Genomic DNA, 16009 nt, shown 5'->3' on the forward strand with positions numbered 1-16009 from the left:
ATATTTATCAATCTTATTTTTATATATAAGAACAACCACTCAAGCGTTTTAATGCATATTTAAGTGTGTATACTATATATATATATATAAATAAAGAAGCTAGAGTTTGAATGCACTGAAGCAAACCTAAAATTATAATAAAACATTATAAAATGGGCAAAGTATTTATCAGTATTAATTATTTATTATACGACTATTTATTAAATATCTATAGTTAGACTATTCCCATTAGAGTAAATGTTAGAAATAACAAGCTTAATTTTATCCATTATAAATGGTGGTTTCTTACGTCTCTCATTTTATATTACATTTTTATCCATCTAGAAGGATATGATTGAGATTCTTTACTGTAACTAACTCAATCAGTTAAAACATACTTTACATAGATTAAAATTAAAAATTAAAATACTTAACGTACATGTGGTTGTAGGAGTGAACATGATAGATCAAATAATCGAGTAGACCAATCGAGATTGATTAAACTGAAAACAAATAGTCGGAGATAAGAAGCGATTCACGGTCAGTGTCTATTTAGAAAAAGTACAAATCGATACGACTCGTTTTTTAAAATTGCAAAGGCTTTAAACCGATCGATTGACCAAATAATGGTCTTTCATGTTTAGTGATAGTTTAAAAACTAACTCCAAACGATCAATACTTACCCATACTGTCATTGAAGAAAAAAAGTGCATGATACATTTTGTTTCAGACAAAATATGTTTTTGCATCATTATAGTCTAGCTTCAACTTGATTTTTACATTTCAAAATGTCACACTTACTACATAAGCTTTGAATTTAATTTTGTTGTTTATGTTTGAAAATATTTTGATAATGTAGTTGCACGTCAAATTTTTATTTTATTACAATATATTTTCAATTTTCCACAATTTTATTTTTCGAGTTTTCACTAATACACCGATCTTGTAAGGTACCTTTCAATTATTAATTAATAAAATAACAATGTATTAAATTTAATAGTGATAGACAAACGTAATTATAATTTTTTTTAAAAAAGAATAAATATAGGAGTGTTTTAAAAAATATAACAAAAACAACATAATATTTAACGATTATAACAATTCCGAAAATAGAAAAAGTTCAATTTCACAATAAAAAAAAATATAAGAAATGTCCCATCAATTAAGAAAAGAAATGAAAGTAGAAAAGGAAGATTAGGGACAAATATGAAATATTTAAAATTTTCATAAACATGTATAATTAACACTGAGGAAAGAAATGGAATATTTAATAAAAAAGTAAGACGAAAGTTTAAACCGAAATTCAGAAATAAATGAAAACAAAAGGTAATATATTAAATAAAATTTGTAAACAAAACAATGAAATGATTTGTAAAAGAATGAGTGAATCTGGACGTCGTTGTCAAGCAGTAGCGATCGACACCCTTTTGTCTTTTTGTCGAAACAAAGCGGGAAGACAAATCTTTTCCCTCTTTTATTTGTTTCCTCTTTTCTCTCACTTTAATTTTCATTTTAATCATCTTCTTTACTTCATAATTATTCATTTTGTATCTTCTCAAACACAAAAAATATATATAGATATACATTTTTTCTTAAATCATACATAGAATATGTGACATTATATTTATAAATATTTTTAAAAGTTTAGTCATTTTTATGGCTATGTTTGATGGAATTTTTATAAGATGAATACGATGAATGTGAATATTAATAATAAAAATAAAATAAAAGTAAAGAGTCGATCCTAAATGAGTGGGGAGGTACCGTTGTAGGCCACGTCGAGCAATCTCCGGTGGAGGCGTGGATTTCAAGACGAGGGTTGCTAAAATTCAAACAGAAGCTCACCATTTTCAGTATTTAAAGAAGAGGGTAGAGACAGCGTGAGAGCATTCCGCACCTTAATCGGCACACATACCCAACTCATAAATCCATCTTTACTTTCAAGTTATGGCCACTCTTCTTGTTCCTCATGATGTTCCTCCCCCAAATGTTGATGCAGAAGCCATTAAAGCCGCTTTCCGAGGTCATTCCATCCATCCATCCATCCATCGTTGTTTTTTTTTCTGATCGGATCATGTTTAATTTAGCTTTATAAATCATCCATGATTCTGAATCTCTCCTTCTTTCTCTCTACAGGCTGGGGTACTGATGAGAAGGCCATCGTTGCCGTTCTGGGTTACAGAAATGCACCTCAGAGGAGGCAAATCAGGATTGCTTACGAACAGCTCTTCGAAGAGGATCTTGTTAAGCGCTTTGAATCTGAGCTCTCTGGCCACCTCGAGGTGAGTCTTTCTATTAATCTTCATCATACTCTTCCTCATTACTCTCTAATCTTCATAGATCGTCGTCTTTATCATCGGTCTCAGTTACTGCTCTAGTGTTCGCGATCATTGAAACTATAGGATCCTCTGCCCTTTTCTATATGAAGATCGGCCGATTTTCTTGTTTATACGATTTTTATAGAGTATGTGAGTTTGATTGTTTGTTGTTGAAACAGAGAGCTGTATACCGATGGATACTAGATCCAGAGGACAGAGACGCTGTGTTGGCTCACGTCGCCTTAAGGAAGCCCAATGAAGATTTTGCAGTTCTTGTTGAATTTTCTTGCATTTACTCTCCTGAAGAGTTCTTGGCAGTCAGAAGAGCGTATCAACACCGGTACAAGCGATCATTAGAGGAAGATGTTGCCGCCAACACTCACGATGATTTTCGCAAGGTCCGTAACTTTTCCCTTATCCATTTTGTTTATTCGATTGTCCATCGATCACGATTTCCTTAATCATCTGTATTTGGATCGATCAACTTAGGGTTACAGATCAACTTCTCATTTGGGGATTCAGATCGCGATAGTTATTTTAGAGAACAAAGAGCTTTTCATCTTATTAATTTATTTTACCAATCATGTCTGCGTTCGATGATTCAAGCTGAAACAGTACTCCAAGAGATAGAATCTTCCTTCCCATTTAATATATGGATTCTATCCCACGTTCTGAACTGATAAGAAATTGTAATCATGGGCTAAACCCAGTAAATGACATGAAATAAAAAAAAAAAAAAAAAGAAGTTCAGAGGTTTGATGCCAAAATTAAGTGATGGAACTTGAATATAGAGATTCTACTGACACAAGACTTTAAAGAGTTAATGATATATTATTTAAGGGAATATCAGGGTAAATAGAATTACATGAACAGACTTAAACTCAAGAATGAAGATGATAGTTTTTTTGAATTGTTGATTGATGGTTTATGATAAATTCTTGCAGCTATTGGTGGGGTTGGTGAGTGCATATCGTTACAATGGTGGAGAGATAGATGCAAGATTAGCCAAATCAGAAGCTGAGATACTTGAGCGTGCAGTTAAAGACAAAGCCTTCAATCATGAAGATGTTATAAGGATCCTAACCACAAGGAGTAAGGCACAGCTGATTGCAACTTTCAATCACTACAAAGATGCCAATGGTATTTCTATCTCTAAGGTATAAAGCTGAGTGTAAAGTTACTATTGGATAGTTCACCACATTGCTTATTAGTTTAGGTAGCGAGTTTAGAGAAAAATATCTTTGGAGCTGGATTGTGTTGAACTTTAAGCTGTTATCCTTTTTTTTTGTTCTGTCGCAGCAATTGGGCCAAGATCGTGCTGCCAATGAGTTCACAGAAGCACTTAAAACTGTGATTCGATGCATCAACGACCCTGTAAAATACTACGAGAAGGTAATGGTGAATGAAACTCTTATCAAAGTAGATTATGTACTTGATTCTTGTCCGTATTTTGATGTGATTCTCCATTCCAATGCCTGCATTGAAATCTCACTAAAGATCTGAAAAAGCTTTCCATCTTGATTTACTGCACGACTTCTTTAACTCTATTTTAAAAGAAGCTGAGATCAATAGTTCGAACGATACGAAGATGATTATTATTTTTTTGGAAAAATGATTACAAACAGGTGGTGCGAAATGCAATCAAGAAGGTTGGGAAGAGCGATGAGGATGCATTGACTCGCGTGGTGGTGACGAGGGCGGAGAAAGACTTGAGGCAAATAAAGGAGGCTTATCACAAGAGAAACAGTGTTACCCTTGATGATGCTGTGAAAAAGGAGACCTCTGGCGACTACAAGCACTTCATCCTTGCTCTTCTTGGTAACCAAACTGAGTAAAAGCACTGCTTCTTGAATCCACAATAACATATATTACGTATGAGTGTTTTAATCGGCTTGTAAGTAGTTGGTTTATTAAAATAATAAGCTGCTTCGTGCTCTTGAGACTTGTTGTGTTTGTTGAAGAATGCTTGGTTTTGTAATGAGGACATATTTATATTAATTAAGCTGTGTGTTGTTCTAAATTTCTCTGTTGTTTAGACCCCCTGTTTTCATTCACCTCTATCTCTCTTCCATTATTTGATTGATTGATTGGGTGATTCGAACATTCTACACAATTTGGTAGTTCAAAAATTAAATAAATATAAATTAAAAAGACACAGAAACGAAACATTATCAAAGATGTAGATAGGAAAGCAAAATAAAAACCAAATTCTTTTTTGGTTGCTTTATTTATCCAATAAATAGGTGTGGATTCAGGAAATGATTTCCTTATTCAAAAATGGGTCCTCCTAGTGTCTTATTGTTCTAGTCACCATCAAAATTATGGCTACCAAATTCGATTCAAGTGGTGATTCAAAAGGGAAGAAGAGCAGGGCAGTCAAGTAAATTGCATCTTTCCTTTATTAAATTTTTATTAATTTTTTTTTTTTTTTTAAAAAAACCTTTATTTAGTTCCCTGACTTCCATACTACAGCTCTGACAAATTTTGCAGACATGCTTTTTCAGAAAGCACTTCCAAGTGTTCACCTCACCCACATTTCTTTCCCCCATCTTCTTCATTGTATCATTTAGAAGATATATATACATCAGTGTGCCCGCGCGAGTTGTCATGCAACCAAAGATAGAACTGAGAGAATATTATACTTTTATGGCCCTCTCTTTATTTGTTTGAATAGAAACTAAACTCAAGTTTTAATTTTTTTTTTTTTTTTTTACTGCATTACACTATCTATATAAATATAATGATAGAGACTTTAAACGTTAGCTCTTGAAATGAGGGGTGTCTTCACCTCTAAGCCACACTCTAACTTGTCCGTACGAAAGCTCTAAATAAATCTTAGTTTAATAATGTGATTGAAATACAAAAGATGGAAAAGTTTGATCCTTTAGGCCCCTTGATATTATTGCATCTGGACCCATTTCTTTCATTTTGAAAGACTTTTTTGCAACATCAATAAGGAAGAAGAGATATGAAAAAAAAAAAAAAAAAAAAAAGAAAATGTTGCCACCTTGAATTGAACCCTCTTTAATTAAATAATTAATAACGTATACATTAAACTTAAGAAAATGTTTCCTATGATAGTGCTTTTATAGGAAAGGTTGGTTTGGGGCCATATTCTTCTTCATATGAATTAAAATATATGTATCTATATGTATAAAAACAAAGCATAAAAAAGGAAGAAGAGATCGATCATATATGGTAATTTGTTCAAAAGCTGCCATCACAACACACCTAACCCATTTTTATTTTTTAACATAAAAATCAAAATTGCCAACTAATTAATAAATCATTCCTAAAACCAAAAACAAAAACAAAAACAAAAACAAACTCCAATGTCATCCATTGTTTTGGACAAATAATGTTTACAGACTAATATCACAATCAGACAATTGGCATCATTACAATTAATTTAAACCAAAGAATTTTCAAGGGGGTTTGGTTTCTCTTTTTCAAAATTTAAATATAACGTGAAGTTTCTTTTTCCTTTAAAATAAAATTCTCTTCCTTTTTTAAGTACAAGAGATATGAGGTGGAATAATAAAACCACTAATTTCAAATTTTAATAAAAACATGTTTAATTGTCCTTAAATTTTAATCTATACCACAAAAAAAAAAAAACTTTAAAATAATGTAATTTAACACAACAACATGTGAAGAAGATAAAAAAAAAAAAGGAATATTATTAATATTTATTTTGATTAGAAAATATTTATTTATTAATCTAAAGATTACGAGACGACAAGGAAACGCAAATTCCATAAGACACATTGGGAAAATCGAAGAACATAAAAGAATTAAAAACAAATTAGCTCAACAAATCAAAGAACAATATTTATGGAGAGAAGCCATGTGGGGTTGGCGTTAATGTCAAGGAAGAACATTGTATTGAGTCATGTTTTGGATTTTCTCACCTTCCCAACACCAAAAAGAATCAAAGATTTGGCCATGCCATGTCACAAACACTGACAAATATTGATCTTAATATTATTTTTTATTTTTTATTATGTGTAAATATCACAAAATCTGTTTGATTATAATATTAATAATTTTGGAATGAAATTAAGTGGTGAGCTAAAAATTAAAAAGAAATAATTATTTTTTTTAAAAAAAATTGCTAAAAATTATTAGACACCAACCAAACCAAAGAAGAGGAAAATCCCGATTGGAGTATAAATAGTTGGGGAGACGCCAAGTGAGGAAGAAAGCATTTAGTACTGCCAACTCAACTGGAAAATAAACTCTCAGAAGATTGGTGAAGCTATGGCTACTCTGATTGTTCCTCGTGACGTTCCTTCCGCCAATGTCGACGCCGAAGCTCTCAGAACCGCTTTCAAAGGTATTCAAATCCATTCCATTCATTCCCTTAGGCCTTATCATTTGATTTATATGTATGTTCTTTTCTTTAAACATTCAGTGCTCACTTATTTGCTTTATCCTTGATTACCATTTTTCCATTTCTTCTTCAAAGTGTTATGGTTCTGAATCTCTTTTCTCTTCTTCATAGGCTGGGGATCCGACGAGAAGGCCATTATCTCCATCCTTGCTCATAGAAATGCGATTCAGAGGAGGCACATCAGGATTGCTTATGAACAGCTTTTTCAAGAGGATCTTATCAAGCGCCTTGAATCGGAGATCTCTGGCCACTTTGAGGTTCTGATTTTCAATTTTTTAATTTTTTTTTTTTTTTTGAAATCGTCCGCATCATACTTGTGTTCATCGACTTCATCCGTTACCCTTAACCGCCCCGGCTTTTACGGTTAAGGCCTGCTCATTTTTCTGTCTTTTTCAAAAGTCGATCATCGTCATTATTTTCTTTCTACTTTCGTGTTCATCGGCTCATCGTCCTAATAATCATCACCATACATGTGTGATGTGTTCTCAACGTCGATTATCGGTTTCATCAATATCAGTTTCTGTCACATCGATGATTGACTCCTATTTGGTTGTCCGCCACAATTTTTTCGCTGAAAAAAGTAGGAAAAAAAAAAAAAGAATAAGAAGAATGAATTCTAGGTTTTTGTTTGCTAAAATTTCATCAAGAAGATCGATTCTGTGCGATCCTTTTTTTTTTGGTGGTTAGAGTAGGTCGAGAGTTAATTTGTTTGTGGGTGAAACAGAGAGCTGTGTACCGATGGATGCTGGATCCGGAGGACAGAGATGCTGTGTTGGCCAACATAGCCATAAGGAAGCCGAAGGAAGATTTTGCTGTGCTGGTCGAGCTTTCTTGCATCTACTCTCCTGAAGAGCTCTTGGGGGTCAGGAGGGCGTACCAGCACCGGTACAAGCGTTCCTTAGAGGAAGATGTTGCAGCCAGCACCAACGACGATTTACGCACGGTCCGTAACTTAAGTCTTAACCCACACAGTCCCCCAACCCTTTTGTTCATCTCTCAATTGAAAAATAATTGGGTTAATTAACTTCATACACATATTTTATTTTAATAGTATGGGGCATTTTTAAAATTAACAATAAATAATAAATAGTGTATATGTAAACACTGTATCAATAAGTTCTCTTCGAACTTAAAAAAAAAAAAAAAACTTCTGTTTTCCTATAAATTCTTCTTTTAACAAAAATAAAATTCCAAATGAAATCTAATAAAATAAATTTTCAAATAGAAAAATGAACCAATATGAATATGCATAATCGATTGTACAAGTTGAATATGTTTTGAATATGTGAGTTAGACACGTTTTGGCATTAGGTTGGATAATTAAGAAGTTAACAAAATCGTGATGAAACAAAATGGTTACAGCTGTTGGTTGGATTAGTGAGTGCATACCGTTACAATGGAGCGGATGTAGATCTAAGCCTCGCTAAATCTGAAGCGGAGAGACTTGAGCGTGCAATCAGAGACAAAACCTTCTATCATGAAGATGTTGTCAGAATCTTAACCACAAGGAGTAGGCCACAGCTGGTTGCAACTTTCAATCACTACAAAGATGCCTACGGTATTTCCATTTCTGAGGTACACAACTTAACTCAGAACACTTCTAATTTTGACCCTTTGATATCATTTTTGTTCTACTCTGTACACAACTTAACCATAAGTGAGTGGAGTTCTACATGTAAGTTTGACTTAAGGCTTATATGTACAATATTCCGTTTGACAAAATGAATTGCACGATAAACCATATTCTGATAGTTTTGATTTACTTTGAAATCTTAAGACAAAAGGCTTTGTAGTTGAGCTATATTGTTGGTAGATAGAAATGGTATCAGTTTACCTTTCCTCTAAAACAATTGAACCACACGATATTAAAAGTCTAAACAAGTGGCTCTTTCTTGTAGCAATTGTCCAGTGATAAAGCAGGCAAAGAGTTCACAGAAGCATTGCGAACTATCATTGAATGCATCGATGACCCTTACCAGTACTACGAGAAGGTACCTTCCGTCAAACTACTGATTAAAATCAAATATCACGAAGATGAGACTCATGAAGTTCTGTTTGGAAAAAAAAAATGGTAATTTTCAGGTGGTGCGAAATGCAATCAAGAGGGTCGGGAAGAGCGATGAAGATGCATTAACCCGAGTGGTGGTATCGAGGGCGGAGAAAGACTTGAGGCAGATAAAGGAGGCTTATCACAAGAGAAACAGTGTTACCCTTGATGATGCTGTGTCCAAGGAGACCTCTGGCGACTACAAGCGTTTCATCCTTGCACTTCTCGGTAACTAAATTTCTGATTAAATACTCTGCCCTGTGTGTTGTGTTGCTTCTTGCCAATAATAACAATAATATATTCTCCTTATCATTATCCTATTACGAGTATCCTTATCATCGGCTTTCAATTAGTGTATGTTGCTATATAATATATGAGAAGTGTTTTGTATTGCAGACCTTTGGTTTTGTATGAATATGAAAGCTTCTTTAGTTGCATTGTGCTATCTTTTTCTATGCTTCTCAGCTTTTGAAGCTCTCTCCGTAAGTTGTTTTTTCTAATATTTTCTACTCTAAACTTCTTGCTTCAAGAACTACATGTTGGTCTAATAGGCCCTTAAAACTCAACTCAGAAACTTGGTTCTCACAACAAACATTTACAATCAAGTTGTAATATAATATTTTATTGTTAGTATTCTTGACTAAAAGAAACGAGGGCAAACCATGATACGGAATCACAACTTAATGCCCAATGTAAGTTAACACGAATCTTCAATATATTATATAGTTGTATATTTTGAGCTTTTTAAAAAAAAGTTAAAATGATATCCTGTCCACGAACTATAGAATTAACAACACAAAGGATATGTGTGTGTGTGTGTGTGTGTGTGTGTGTGTGTGTGTGTGTGTGTGTGTGTGTGTGTGTGTGTGTGTGTGTGTGTGTGTGTGTGTGTGTGTGTGTGTGTGTGTGTGTGTGTGTGTGTGTGTGTGTGTGTGTGTGTGTGTGTGTGTGTGTGTGTGTGTGTGTGTGTGTGTGTGTGTGTGTGTGTGTGATGATTGAACGAACATGTATGAACAAATTTCAGTGTTCAAATTTATTATGGCAAAGGAGAACAACACAGCCTCGTAAGCAAAAGAGAACCATGAAAAAGCGACCAACTCATACATAGAAATCAAACACAGCAAATTTCGATCTCCTAAGCGAAAAAAAAAAGAAAAAGACTTCAATTTTCAAATATTTTTATTCATATTAACTATAATAGTTAATCTGATCTTGCCAGCAAAGTGATTAAGAAATCTTTGTAGCTACCATTGCAAACAGACCCAATTTTTTCTGCCAATGAAACTCCAAACTGTTTTTTGAACTCAACTTTAATCTCCTTCATGTCATTATCAGCTCTCGTAACAACGACTCGAGTCAATACCTTTTTTATCTTCTTGTCTGCGTCGGCTTTTAATGACACATCCAGAAGCTAACCACAGATTAACAAATGACATTATTCAGTAACAGTGAAACAAATATAAGAAAATTTTGCTTTTATTGCAAGACGCAAGAGGGTTTGATTTAGATACCTGAGTGAAATACTTAACAGGATTGGTTAAGCACAAAACTGCTTCTTGAAGCCTCAAGTCACCGTGAAGATCCTGCCAAAAGAAAGAGAGAAAAAAAGAATCTCAAACCTTAGCAAGCATTTTAATTTCTTTCATCCATAAGTTTATCATTAGAGAGCATTAATTAGAATTAGGTACCTCATCAATGGAGCGACCTGCTGAGATTTCGTTGTAGTGTTTGTAAAGAGCATGAAGAAAGTGTTTGCTTCTTGTTGAGAGTATTCTCACAATCTCTTCGTCTTCAATGAGGCTGCTTTTTTTGCTGTTTGCTTCCTTAATTGAATGAGCAAACTTTTTTGCTTCTGATTTTGCTATCTCCTCCTTATATTTTGGTCCTTCGTATCTATATGCACTCATCAATGCTACCAAAAGCTGCAATGTTCCAAAGTTACACCAACCACTCAATCTTCGTTTGATAACTATATAATTTTTTATTTTTGAAAACTAAGCATATAAATACTCTTTCTAGCCTTGAATTTTCAATGGAATGTGAAAAGTAAATAGGAAGTTTACCTTGCGTTCAGGGCCATTGAGGTGGCTGGCAACGTCTTCTTCAATGGAATGATCAAAGAGGGAATGGTAAGCTTTTCGAGCACCCAAAAGCTCATCAGAAGTTCTAGTACAAGCCACTTCTATTAAGATGTTAATGTTTTGGCCATGATGCCCTTTGCTCAATGCTTCCTTTACCAAACGAGCATCTCTTTCCCATGGATGTGTTGTCCATAGAACCACAGCATTCTATATATAATACAACATAAATACTTGTATATTTATATAAATTACCTTTAGCTTTGTTTCAAAATTCTTATTAAAAGATTGAAAAAAGAGGATACCTTAAAGCGCATGAATTCATGCTTGAGAAGTCTCATCCCATGTTCTTCCCATCGCTCAAAGGAACGTTCATCTTCACTGAAAAAATGGCTACTTTTCTTTCTGAACAATTTCTTCTCCTCGTGATTCCATTTTCCCAATGTCTCTATCATTGCATTTTCATTTATTCCATGCCCTGTTTTTCATTTCACATTTCTCAGCATTATTCTTAGATTCTCACTTCCAAAACATTTTTTTTTAACATTTCTATCTATCTTATTTAGTTTTAAGACCTAAATCCTATATTGTACTAAAACAAAGACTTTTTGGGTTAAAACAAAAAATAAAGTCACAATCCAAAGTGAATAATATCATACCATTGTGACCATTTTAAAAGACTCCCTATCTTTAACCTATGTATCAAAGCTTGTGAAATTCAAACTATACCAAGTCTAACAATAGTTTTCCAAGTAGAGATCAAAATAAAAAATTCAGAAATATAGTTTTTTTTAACAGAAATTCAGCTAAAACCTCAACAATTTTACAACCATAAAAAGATAAAGGTAGCTGATTGGAGATTTTCAAATAAAATTGTTAGTAAGTAGGATCTTACACTAGGTATCATATAAATTGAAAAAAAATATATCAATTAATTTGTAGACAATCATATTAGGTAACCATTCGAATTAAAGCAATATAATTTTGTTCAATGCCCATAAAAAGCAGTAGAATTTTCTCAACGTCCGACATAAAATTATTAACTTCAATTAAATTTAAATAGAAAAGCTGACAATTAATTAATTTTCTAAAAAGAAAAAAATATCAGTCTTTGATCGATCAAATAATATCAATGAACCACACTTATGGTTAACCTTAGTACATCAACTTTAAATATATTCTTAAAGATTAAGAGTATAAAAAATACATTTTAAAATTTTAGGAATTATTATTCCCGAAAAACAAAAAAGAAACACTTGGGATTAAGAACTGGAAAGCGATTTTCATAAGAATTAAACTTTCAGTTTTAGGAAAAATAGAAAGGTATGCAGGGGCATAAAGGTAATTCAACTGAAAATGGATTCCAAAATCAAGATTGCATTATCTATAAATTGCAGCGAGTTTAACCAAAAATCAATAAATAGAAATAGAAATCTTAGCACAAAATTGGATTAAAGTGATAACGATTAGTTAAGTAAATTTCAACGAAAGCGATCTGTATGAAAACAGAGAGAAACTGTGATCGTAGCCGGAAGTTGTGTGTCTCCGGCGAAGATCATAGAGTTTATGATGAAGCTTTCGCGACGGAGTATGGACACCGACGTAGAGGCCAGAGAACGTACTTCTCGGCGAAAACTAAAATACATACGCCGAATGAAGATAATTGAAGATGGAGAAACAGATATTGGATTAACTATGTAATGAAGAGAAGAAAAAAGGGGGAAAAAAACAGAGAGGGAGAAAAAATGAAAGAAGAAGGAATGAGGAGTTAACCTGAGAGAGCACGAGTGAGAACTTCAATGGCAGAATCCGCCATTATTGAATCGGAGAGAAGACGAAAGCAAAAGAAGAAGAAGAAGAAGAAGAAGAAGAAGAAAGCAGAGAGTACGATCAGGTAATGTAATTCCTCCCGCGTTATAAAACAAACTCAATATGCCCATTTTCGTCATTTTCTCTAAGAATTTTAATATTTTGGTTTTATAACAATTAAAACCACTTTCTTAATGACATCCCAATATTGAGTTTATCCCAAATACACTCTTATTTTTAACCATTTAATTCTCTAAAGTCAGTAACTTAAACTTTGCTTATTTTCCATTAACCATAATGTTTACCAAAATAACATCTAGATTGTAATAATTTGTTAATGTTGTCCATTGAAACTTAGCTCATAGACTTTATATTTATGATATATGTTAATTATCTTACACGTTACTTTCCGAAAGAGAGGGAGAGAGAAAAACTATTAATTAAGTGACGAATGATCTTAAGTTTAAAAATTAAAGGAAAATAAATCGCTTAAAACTTTAAATAAATATATTTTTTAATAATAATAATAATAATAATAATAATAATAAAAAACCCGTTGAAAAAACAAAAAACGCTTTTAAAATAAACACTTAAAAATGACGTGTTCAATAAAGATATACTTCTCTCTCTCAAACTCCTTTCAATTCTTCCCTTCCTCTATTGCTATTCACTCCTTAGGCTTGCGGTATTTTGCTATTCCTGCCATAACGTTTGTTTATTTACACACCCCTTTAATTTGTTAGGAATTACAAAACGTCCATACTTTTCCCGAATTGCATTTCGACCCACAAAATTTTTCAATATATATTATATATATTTTAAGAATTATTCGAATATAATATTTTCTTAGAATGAGTATACTCATTGATTAGATTATTGACGTTATATGATTTAATTAACAATTATATTTTATAACATTTTCTTTTGTATCGATTGAGGAGGTGAATTGTTTATTATTATTATTATCATTCAATCAACTTCTACTTGTATACTTTGTTTCTACCTTTATGTTTTTAGGAATTTTATAAATATTATTATATCTTATATATCATTTAGAAAAAAATTGATTGGGATTGTTATTATTATTTAATTATTCATCAAATAATATAATATGTAATGGTCAGTTTTTTCATTGCTTTTTATTAAGAGTAGTAGTTCGAATGTTTTAATCGTTTCATGAACTTTGTTGAGTGGACAATCTGCATCGATTATTATTGGAAAAAAAAAATGGTGTACAATATATTATTAAGATGCCATGGAAATCATGCATTAAATTTTATATTAGTTATCTACTAAATATTTGTATTGTTTCATTAGCTAGCTGTATTCAATTTCTTTACACACAAACTATAAATATACACTTCGTCTCAATTGTCAAACTCCCACAAGAAAGGCCATGACTTTCAATCCAATAATTTGACCCTGTTTAATTTTATGAATATTGTTCTTCACTAATATTTTATTTTTATCTCCAATTATTGTGATTAAAAATGTTTGAGTCATTTCCGTTTTAAATGCAACAAATAACATAAATACGTATAGATTTTATGTGTGTTGTCTCGTTGATTTTTAAGTCGTCGCGTTAAATATTTATCACTTTTATTAAGATCAATATGTTTAAAGCTAAAGTAACATAACATGGTGCATGTGAACTAATGAGTTATCTAACAATTTTTTAATGTATGGATATCATGTCTCAATCAATGCCTAGATATTGTCAAACGTTTTATGAATTTTAAAAAGAATAACGTGAACGCATATGTGGAGTACTTTTATCTCAATCGCCCATATTAATGAATTTCACTAAATTCAAATAGGGTGTGTATGTATAAATGGCTAAACATACGTGATAAGGTGTTATTATATTTTTTTCTTATTTATACACGTATCAAACTAAATAAGATGACTATGACTAAATTTCACGGATGCTTCGTTTATATGTTTAATTTGACTATAAAGAAAGTCTTTTGGAAGAAGAGTTGGTTGGTGTGGACTAAATAATGAATGTTAATTAAATGTGTGGGGAAATATATATATATATATATATATATATATATATATATATATATATATATATATATATATATATATATATATTTTTTTTCATTTTTATTTTGTATGAAGATTTTTGTTCCTTTTTTCTTTTCTTTTCTTTTCTTCTTTATTTATTTTAGTTAGTTGGCCTATCAAATCATGTGTGAATCACATGATAGACTTATTTTTTAGTGTGTGTATTAAATCAAATTAATGTGCCATGGCCTTCCCATCAGCGACATGAGTGTGACAACATCAAATTGTAATATATAAATCTACACCACATAAATGGTACTATAGAAAAATATCTGATTTGTTGTTAAAAAAAATATTTTGAGTTATATCAATTTTATTATTTCGTGGCTATTTTTTAGATAGGACGAAGGCAGACATTAACATAGTTATAATTGTAAGGTTGTAGGGTATCATAACTGACAATATTCCTTATATACTGATCTTGCAAGAATTGTATGCATTTATATACATGATTTAATTGTGTGTATATTACTTACACTCGAACAATTATGTGACATTTTATATAAACAATGCACAAATTTTCTTTTACTCATCAGTTCTAAAATCTCTTATTTTAAATCAATTTTGTGATTCACTAAATTAATCCAAATATATATATTTGATAAAAATATCAAATATTTTTGAAATGTCCTCTAAAATTACAAAATAAAAAAGAATAGAAGAAAGAAAGTGATCATAAGGGAGTTTTTTTGTTTTTTGTTTTTTGTTTTTTGTTTTTTTTTGAGTTTAACAATAATTCAACTAAATAATAATATCCAAACCATAAACACTCGAAGTTCATGTGAGATTTATATATATGTAAATTAGGGATTAACTTTTTCCAAAAGCAAAGGGTTGCTATTTGGATTTTCTCATTGGTTTATTAAACTTTCTATTTATTATTATTGTTAAAATAAAAATCGAGTGGCCTTTGCTTTAAATTATTGATGAAGCTGACAGTGTTCACTTCATCAGATGTGGTCGGAGACAGCCATCATGCTTATATCTCTTCAAATTTCTCCATTCAATTTCTTTCTTTTTCACCTATATGGTTTCATTAATATATTCTTATTTTACCAAATTTCATCTTATATCCTCATTGTTTGAAAAAAATATTTAATTCATGATCCGTAAGAGTTCATCTTATATAATTTGATATTAACGAAAATGAACAATGATTATATACCAAATTAAAAGTTATTACACAAGTAAAATAAATTATAATTCAATTGAACCATACAAAAGTGTATTTGCAACTGCACGAAATGTGGATTGAAATCTCGTCCCTACTCATAATTGTACAAAAGAAACATCACACACAGATAAGTTGACCAGA

General features: G+C 31.6%; 3 protein-coding genes across 3 annotated transcripts; 2 read left to right on the forward strand and 1 right to left on the reverse strand.

Annotated features, from left to right (window-relative positions):
* Positions 1 to 1474: 1474 nt before the first annotated feature.
* Positions 1475 to 4317, forward strand: LOC103489497 (annexin-like protein RJ4). Its single transcript, XM_008448710.3, has 6 exons — positions 1475 to 2002; positions 2116 to 2261; positions 2477 to 2695; positions 3242 to 3454; positions 3597 to 3689; positions 3923 to 4317. Exons 1-6 carry the CDS (start codon positions 1927 to 1929, stop codon positions 4130 to 4132), a joined length of 957 nt encoding a protein of 318 aa, XP_008446932.1. The 5' UTR covers positions 1475 to 1926; the 3' UTR covers positions 4133 to 4317.
* A 2036-nt stretch (positions 4318 to 6353) lies between these two features.
* On the forward strand, positions 6354 to 9174 carry LOC103489496 (annexin-like protein RJ4). Its single transcript, XM_008448709.3, has 6 exons — positions 6354 to 6633; positions 6802 to 6947; positions 7415 to 7633; positions 8053 to 8265; positions 8589 to 8681; positions 8773 to 9174. The coding sequence occupies exons 1-6, from the start codon at positions 6558 to 6560 to the stop codon at positions 8971 to 8973; spliced, it is 948 nt and encodes a 315-aa protein (XP_008446931.1). The 5' UTR covers positions 6354 to 6557; the 3' UTR covers positions 8974 to 9174.
* A 571-nt stretch (positions 9175 to 9745) lies between these two features.
* LOC103489495 (annexin D4) lies at positions 9746 to 12747 on the reverse strand. Its single transcript, XM_008448708.3, has 6 exons — positions 12589 to 12747; positions 11121 to 11293; positions 10801 to 11025; positions 10426 to 10659; positions 10249 to 10320; positions 9746 to 10148 (listed from the first exon to the last, which is right to left on the reverse strand). Exons 1-6 carry the CDS (start codon positions 12629 to 12631, stop codon positions 9939 to 9941), a joined length of 957 nt encoding a protein of 318 aa, XP_008446930.1. The 5' UTR covers positions 12632 to 12747; the 3' UTR covers positions 9746 to 9938.
* Between the last annotated feature and the right edge of the window lie 3262 nt (positions 12748 to 16009).

The sequence above is a fragment of the Cucumis melo genome, chromosome 10 (genome assembly GCF_025177605.1).
Source record: "Cucumis melo cultivar AY chromosome 10, USDA_Cmelo_AY_1.0, whole genome shotgun sequence".
Lineage (NCBI taxonomy): Eukaryota > Viridiplantae > Streptophyta > Magnoliopsida > Cucurbitales > Cucurbitaceae > Cucumis > Cucumis melo.

Bases quoted from the DNA above. Each gene is read 5' to 3' on its own strand.
- LOC103489497 (XM_008448710.3), top strand. From the start codon at position 1,927: ATGGCCACTCTTCTTGTTCCTCATGATGTTCCTCCCCCAAATGTTGAT. The intron at 2,003-2,115 runs GTCATTCCATCC...TTCTCTCTACAG, and splicing joins CATTAAAGCCGCTTTCCGAG to GCTGGGGTACTGATGAGAAG. The intron at 3,690-3,922 runs GTAATGGTGAAT...GATTACAAACAG, and splicing joins CTGTAAAATACTACGAGAAG to GTGGTGCGAAATGCAATCAA.
- LOC103489496 (XM_008448709.3), top strand. From the start codon at position 6,558: ATGGCTACTCTGATTGTTCCTCGTGACGTTCCTTCCGCCAATGTCGAC. The intron at 6,634-6,801 runs GTATTCAAATCC...TCTTCTTCATAG, and splicing joins TCTCAGAACCGCTTTCAAAG to GCTGGGGATCCGACGAGAAG. The intron at 8,682-8,772 runs GTACCTTCCGTC...GGTAATTTTCAG, and splicing joins CTTACCAGTACTACGAGAAG to GTGGTGCGAAATGCAATCAA.
- LOC103489495 (XM_008448708.3), bottom strand. From the start codon at position 12,631: ATGGCGGATTCTGCCATTGAAGTTCTCACTCGTGCTCTCTCAG. The intron at 10,660-10,800 runs GTAAACTTCCTA...GGAACATTGCAG, and splicing joins TCAATGGCCCTGAACGCAAG to CTTTTGGTAGCATTGATGAG. The intron at 10,321-10,425 runs GTACCTAATTCT...TTCTTTTGGCAG, and splicing joins CAGGTCGCTCCATTGATGAG to GATCTTCACGGTGACTTGAG.